Source organism: Crocuta crocuta, unplaced genomic scaffold, assembly GCF_008692635.1.
Source record: "Crocuta crocuta isolate KB4526 unplaced genomic scaffold, BGI_CrCroc_1.0 scaffold348, whole genome shotgun sequence".
Classification (NCBI taxonomy): Eukaryota; Metazoa; Chordata; class Mammalia; order Carnivora; family Hyaenidae; genus Crocuta; species Crocuta crocuta.
Genome location: NW_027529573.1, coordinates 61726 through 68907, shown reverse-complemented (window position 1 = coordinate 68907; position 7182 = coordinate 61726). Strand labels below are relative to the sequence as shown.

The 7182-nt window shown below is 41.7% G+C and overlaps 1 gene segment (V, D, J or C); it reads left to right on the top strand.

Annotated features, from left to right (window-relative positions):
• The first annotated feature begins 539 nt into the window (after positions 1 to 539).
• Positions 540 to 7182, top strand: part of LOC144229444 (immunoglobulin lambda variable 3-25-like) — a 12914-nt gene continuing 6271 nt past the window's right edge. The window contains 2 exon segments of the V gene segment in view: positions 540 to 651; positions 805 to 1196. Of these exon segments, the coding sequence occupies positions 606 to 651; positions 805 to 1196 (438 nt within the window).

Genomic DNA, 7182 nt, shown 5'->3' with positions numbered 1-7182 from the left:
AATAGACTGGAAAGTGTGGTGAATCTCCAACAGCAGGTGGTTGTTGAACAAGTGGACTCTCACAGACAAAATGGCGAACATTGTAATTAGAAAGCTCCACATTCTCAAGACATGCCAAGGATGGGATGACAGTGCCTCTGGGGATGCAGTGGGGACAGGAAGCAGTAGTAGGAAGGTAATGGAGCCACAGAACCTCTTGCCCTGAATCAGGTATTGTCTGTATCTCTCAGAGGACCCAGCCCAGCCCCACAGCCAGGCTCCTGGAAGACCACAGAGGGAGCCCAGCACAGGCTCCAAGCAGGTTCTTTCAGACGATTGTCATGTGGTCTGCTCACATGAATGTGACTGTGATCCCAAACCCTGAAGGCCAAGGCTGGTGGTCTGACCTGAGAGCTGTTTGGAGGAAGTTGGGGGCTCCCCTTTCCTTTTTAGTCACATGTTCTGACCTCACAAGTGGTTTATCAGTTAGGAGCCCTAGAGGTGGAGGAGATTTGCATAACTACTAACAATCACAGTCCCAAGGGCCTGGAAAGGAATAAGAAAGGCTGGGGTGGAGCCCAGCAGTGCTGTGGGTCTCAGAACACAGAGCTCTGGGCATCTCCACCATGGCCTGGACCCCTCTCTTGCTCCCCCTCTTCACTCTGTGCACAGGTGCTGTCCCTGACCCTCTGCCCAATCCCAACCCACACAGGACCTGAGCTGCACCTGAACCTACCCTGAGTTCAGACTGGCACAGTCTCAGTATTGAGTCCCTCAAATGAAGCCTTCAACCTGACACCAACCTCTCCTCTTCTGTTTTTTCAGGATCCGTGGCCTCCAGCGAGGTGACCCAGCCACCCACAGTATCAGTGGCTCTGGGACAGATGGCTAAAATCACCTGCTCTGGAGATATGATGGAGAAAAAATATACAAATTGGTACCAGCAGAAGCTAGGCCAAGCTCCTGTGATGGTCATTTATAAAGATAGTGAGCGGCCCTCAGGGATCCCTGACCGATTCTCTGGCTCCAGTTCAGGGAAAACAGTCACCCTGACCATCAATGGGGCCCAGGCCGAAGACGAGGCTGACTATTACTGTCAGTCCTCTGCCATCAATAATGATGCTCACAGTGACACAGGCAGATGGGGAAATGAGACACAAACCTTCCCCATCTGTGTGACACTCTCTTCACCCCAGGATGACTGCATAAAACTATCGGTAGGCCTGGCCCAAGTCCCCTGATCTGAGGCGTGGAGTCTGTCTCCTTACTCTTCACCCTCCAGACACACTCCGCACAGTGTGAATGAGCAGGGGATTCATATAGTTATTAGAACTAGATTTCCTCTATTACTGCAGGTGAAGGATTGACTGCATGTTGAGGAGGAGATATGAAGACATTTTTCAAAGACAAAATTTTTTGAGACCTCCCTAATGAAATGCTTAGATATGACAGCAGATATGATGCTGCAAAAGAAAAGAGTGAATTTGATGTCAAGCAATTTAAGCTACTCAAAATAAAACAGAACCAAACACTAAAAATATAAATATAAGTTCGGTACCTCTAGGACAACTTAATGCCACCCAGAAGGAGTGGAGTGTAGGAACAGAGGGAGAGCAGGGAAGGAACTGATGGTGAATAACAAACTAAATGAAGAAATAATCTGCACAAGGCTTCAAATTTGGTGAAACACATGAACTAATGTATCCAAGAGGCTCAACAAAGCTCAGGCACAGGGATCATGAGAGACAGCACAACACACAACATAATGAAATTGCTACAAACCAGTGATGCAGACACTCTCACAGCCAGAGAGGAGATGTGTTCCCTACGGAGGAACCAGCTTCATGGTGGGAGTACATTTCTCAATAGGCATGAAAGCAAGGGAACAGGGGATTAATGTCTTCACAATCCTCATAGAAAATAATACCAACTTTGATCTCGACTCAATGAAAATTACATTGAAAATTCAAGACAGAGGAGGGAGGCAAGATGGCGAAGTATGGAGCTCCATGTATTTAGCTCGCACTCATCTCTCAAAGACAAGACCTGAAGCCATGGGACACTGAGCCACAGGAGTTTGGGAAAGAAAGAGACAGAGTACACTGGGAAGGCAACCTAATAAGGCTACCTCAAGAAACAAGCCAAAGTATACATGGTGGACTGTCCCAAATACCAACACGAGTAGGGAAATAAAATAACCAAAGTCTCAACAAGAGAAACAAAGAGACACCAAAGAACACTTCCTGAACACTGACTGGCCTGGACAGTCAAAGAGCCCTCTTTAATACAGCAACACCTGCAGGGACAGAGTGCAAAACAAGCATTCAAAATTAACAAGAGATAGAAAGCTAACCAAAATGACGAACAGAAAAACTCTCCTCCAAAGAAATTCCAGGAAGAAATGACAGCTAAAGAACTGCTCAAAACAGATATAAGCAACATAACTGAACAAGAAATTAGAACAATAGTCATAAAATTAATCACTGGGCTTGAAAAAGGCATGGAAGACATTAGAGAAACTATTGCTACAAAGATTACAGAGTTTAAAAATAGTTGTGATGAATTTAAAAATTCTATAAATGAGACACACAATAAAATGGAGGCGTCCAATGAACGGAGTGAAGAGGCAGAAAAGAGAATAAGTGATTTAGAAGACACTCTTATAGAAAAAGAGAAAGCTGAGAAAAAGAGAGATAAACTGATCCAGAAACATGAACGGAGAGTTTGAGAGCTCAGTGATAAAGTCAAACAGAATAATATCCGTATAATAGGAATTTCAGAAGAGGAAGAGAGAGGGAAAGGCGCTGAAGGAGTCCTTGAACAAATTATAGCAAGGAACTTCCCCAATATGGGGAAGGAAACAGACATTGAAATCCAAGAGGCACAGAGAACTCCCCTCAGACGTAACTTGAATCAATGTTCAGCATGACATATCATAGTGAAACTGAAAAATATAAGGACAAAGAGAGAATTTTGAAAGCAGCTAGGGAGAAAAGGGCTCTAACGTACAAAGGGGAACCTATCAGAGTGGTGACAGACCTATCTACTGAATTTTAGCAGGCCAGAAAGGAATGGCAGGAAATCTTCAATGTGATGAACAGGAAAAATATGCAGCCATGAATCCTCTCTCCAGCAAGCCTGTCATTCAAAATAGAAGGAGAGATAAAAGTCTTTCCAAATAAATAAATAGTGAAAGAATTTGTCACCACTAAACCAGCCCTACAAGAAATCCTGAGGGGACTCTATGAGGGAAATGTTGCAAGGAACACAAGATACCAGAGGCACCACCACAAGCATGAATTCCACAAGGACACGATGACTTCAAACCCATATTTTTCAATAATAACACTGAATGTAAATGGACTAAATGCCCCAATCAGAAGACATAAGGTAGCAGATAGGATAAAAAAGCAAAACCATCTATTTGCTATCTACAAGAAACCCATTTTAGACTTGAAAACAACATCAGATTGAAAGTGAGGGGGTGGAGAAATATCTCTGATGCTACGGGAAGTCAAAAGAAAGCTGGAGTAGCTATACTTAAATCAGACAAACTGGATTTTAAAGTAAAGACAAGAAGAAGGGATGAAGAAAGGCATTATATAATATTTACAGGGTCTAACCATCAGGAAGAGCTAACAATTACAAATGTCTATGCACCGAACATGGTAGCACCTAAATACATAAAACAATTAATCACAAACAGAAACACTCTTATGGATAAGAATGTGCTAATAGCAGGAGACTTTAATAGTCCACTTACAGCAATGGATAGATTAACTAGACAGAAAATCACTAAAGAAACAATGGACTTGAATGACACAATGGACCAGATGGATCTGACAGATATATTTAGAACTCTGCATCCTGAGGACATGGAATTCACTTTCTTCTCAAGTGTGCATGGCACATTCTCCAAGATAGATCACATACTGGGACATAAGGCAGCCCTCAACGAATACAAAAGAATTGAGATCATACCATGCACACTTTCAGACCACAATGCTATGAAACTTGAAATCAATTACAGGAAGAAGTCTGGAAACCTCCAAAACATGGAAGTTAAAGAACACCCTACTAAAGAATGATTGGGCCAAACAGGCAATAAGAGAAGAAATTTTAAAAAATATGGAAACAAATGAAACTGAAAATACAAGAATCCAAACTCTATGGGATGCGGCAAAGGCAGTCCTCAGAGGAAAGTACATTGCACTCCAGGCCTATTTCAAGAAATTAGAAAAAGCGCAANAGAATTGAGATCATACCATGCACACTTTCAGACCACAATGCTATGAAACTTGAAATCAATTACAGGAAGAAGTCTGGAAACCTCCAAAACATGGAAGTTAAAGAACACCCTACTAAAGAATGATTGGGCCAAACAGGCAATAAGAGAAGAAATTTTAAAAAATATGGAAACAAATGAAACTGAAAATACAAGAATCCAAACTCTATGGGATGCGGCAAAGGCAGTCCTCAGAGGAAAGTACATTGCACTCCAGGCCTATTTCAAGAAATTAGAAAAAGCGCAAGTGCAAAATCTAATAGCTCACCTAAAGGAACTAGAGGGAGAGCAATAAGAGGACCCAAAACCCTGAGAGGGAAGAGAAATAATAAAAAATCAGGGCAGAAATAAACAATATAGAAGCCAAAGAAACCGTTGAACAGATCAATGAAACCACGAGTTTGTTTTTGAAAAAAAAATAAACAAAATTGACAACCTCTNGAAATACAAGCAATTTTCAGGGAATATTATGAAAAACTATATGCCAACAAATTGGACAACTTAAGAGAAATGGAAAATTCCTAAAAACACACTCGCTACCAAAATTCACAAGGGAAGAGATAGAAAATCTGAACAGATAGATAACTAATGAGGAAATTGAATCAGTTATCAAAAATCTCCCAACAAATAAGAGTCTTGGTCCAGATGGCTTCCCTGAGGAATTCTACCAGACATTTTTTAAATATTTTTTTTTTTTACAAATAGTTTATTCTCAAGTTGGTTTCCATTGCTCATCCCCACAAGTGCCCTCTTCCATGCCCATTTCCCCTTCCACACCCGCACACAAATCAGTCCTCAGTTTGTTCTCACCATTCAAGAGTCTCTCATGGTTTGCTTCTCTCCCTCTCCCCCACTATTTCTCCCCTTCTTCTCGCACATGGTCCTCCATTAAGTTCCTCCTAATCCTCCTATACATGCAAACATATGGTAGCTGTCNACATGGTCCTCCATTAAGTTCCTCCTAATCCTCTTATACATGCAAACATATGGTAGCTGTCCTTCTCTGCCTGACTTATTTCGCTCGGCATAACACCCTCAAGGTCCATCCGTGTTGCTACACATGGCCAGAGTTCATTCTTTCTCATTGCCATGTAGTATTTCATCGTATAGATAAACGACATCTTCTTGAACCATTAGTCTGTTGATGGACACATAGGCTCTTTCCATGTTTTGGCTATTGTTGAGAGTGTTGCTATGAACAATGGGGTCCATGTGCTCCTATGCATCAGCACTCCTATATGCCTTGGGTAAATTCCTAGCACTGCTATTACTGGTTCATAATGGAGTTCAATTGTTAATTTTTTGAGGAACCTCCACACTGTTTTCCAGAGGGGCGGCACCAGTTTACATTCCCACCAACAGTGTAGGAGGGTGCCCATTTCTCCATATCCTCGCAAGCATCTAGAGTCCTCTGATTTGCTCATTTTAGCAGTTATGACCGGTGCAAGGTGGTATCTCAGTGTGGTTTTGATTTGTATTTCCTTGACGAAGAGGGATGCTGAGCATCGTTTCATGTGTCTGTTGGCCATCTGGATGTCCTCTTTGGAGAAGTGTCTGTTCAAATCTTCTCCCCATTTCTTCACTGGGTTGTTTTTTTTCGGGTGTGGAGTTTGGTGAGTTCCTTACAGATTTTGGATATTAACCCTTTGTCTGATATGTCATTTGCAACTATCTTTTCCCGTTCCGTCGGTTGCCTATTAGTTTTATGGGTTGTTTCCTTTGCCATGCAGAACCATTTAATCTTGATGAGGTCCCAATCGCTTATTTTTGCTCTTGATTCCCTTGCTTTTGGGGATGTGTCAAGTAAGAAATTGTTGCGGTTGAGGTCAAGGAGGTTGTTTCCTGCTTTCTCCTCTAGGGTGTTGATGGTTTCCTGTCTGACGTTCAGGTCCTTTATCCATTTTGAGTTTATTTTTGTGTATGGTGTGAGAAAATGATCTAGTTTTATTCTTCTGGATGTTGCTGTCCACTTCTCCCAGCACCTACTGTTAAAGAGGCTGTCTTCTTTCCGTTGGCTACTCGTTCCTGCTTTGTCAAATATTAGTTGGCTGTATACTTTTGGGTCCAATTCTGAGTTCTCAATTCTATTCCATTGGCCTATGTGTCTGTTTTTGTGCCAATACCATACTGTCTTGATGATGACAGCTTCGTAGTAGAGGCCAAAGTATGGGTTGGTGGTACCTCCCGCTTTGGTTTTCTTCTTCAATATTACTTTGAAATTCGGGATCATCAGTGGTTCCATACAAATTTTAGGAGAGTTTGTTCTAGTTTTGAGAAGTATGCTGGTGCAATATTGATTGGGATTGCCTTGAATGTGTAGATTGCTTTGGATAGTAATGACATTTTAACTATATTTATTCTTCCAGTCCATGAGCATGGAAAGTTTTTCCATTTTTTGTGTCTTCTTCAGTTTCCTTCATAAGCTTTCTATAGTTTTCATCATACATATCTCATATCTTTGGTTAGGTTTATTCCTAGGTACTTTATGGCTTTTTGTGCAATTGTGAATGGGATCAGTTTCTTGATTTCTCTTTCTGTTGCTTCATTGTTGGTGTATAAAAATGCAACCGATTTCTGTATGTGGATTTTGTACCCTCGACTTGGCTGATTTCTTGGATCAGTTCTAGTAGGCTTCTGTGAAGTCTGTCGGGTTTTCGATGTAGAGTATCATGTCGTCTGGAAAAGTGAAAGTTTGACTTCTTCTTAACCAATTCTGATGCTTTGATTTCCTTTTGTTGTCTGATGGCTGATGCTAGGACTTCCAGCACTATGTTAAACAACAGTGGTGAGAGTGGACATCCCTGTCGTGTTCCAGATCTCAGGGGGAAGGCTCTCAGTTTTTCCCCGTTGAGGATGATGTTAGCTGAAGGCTTCTCATAGATGGCTTTGATGATGTTTAAGTAGGTTCCTTCTATCCC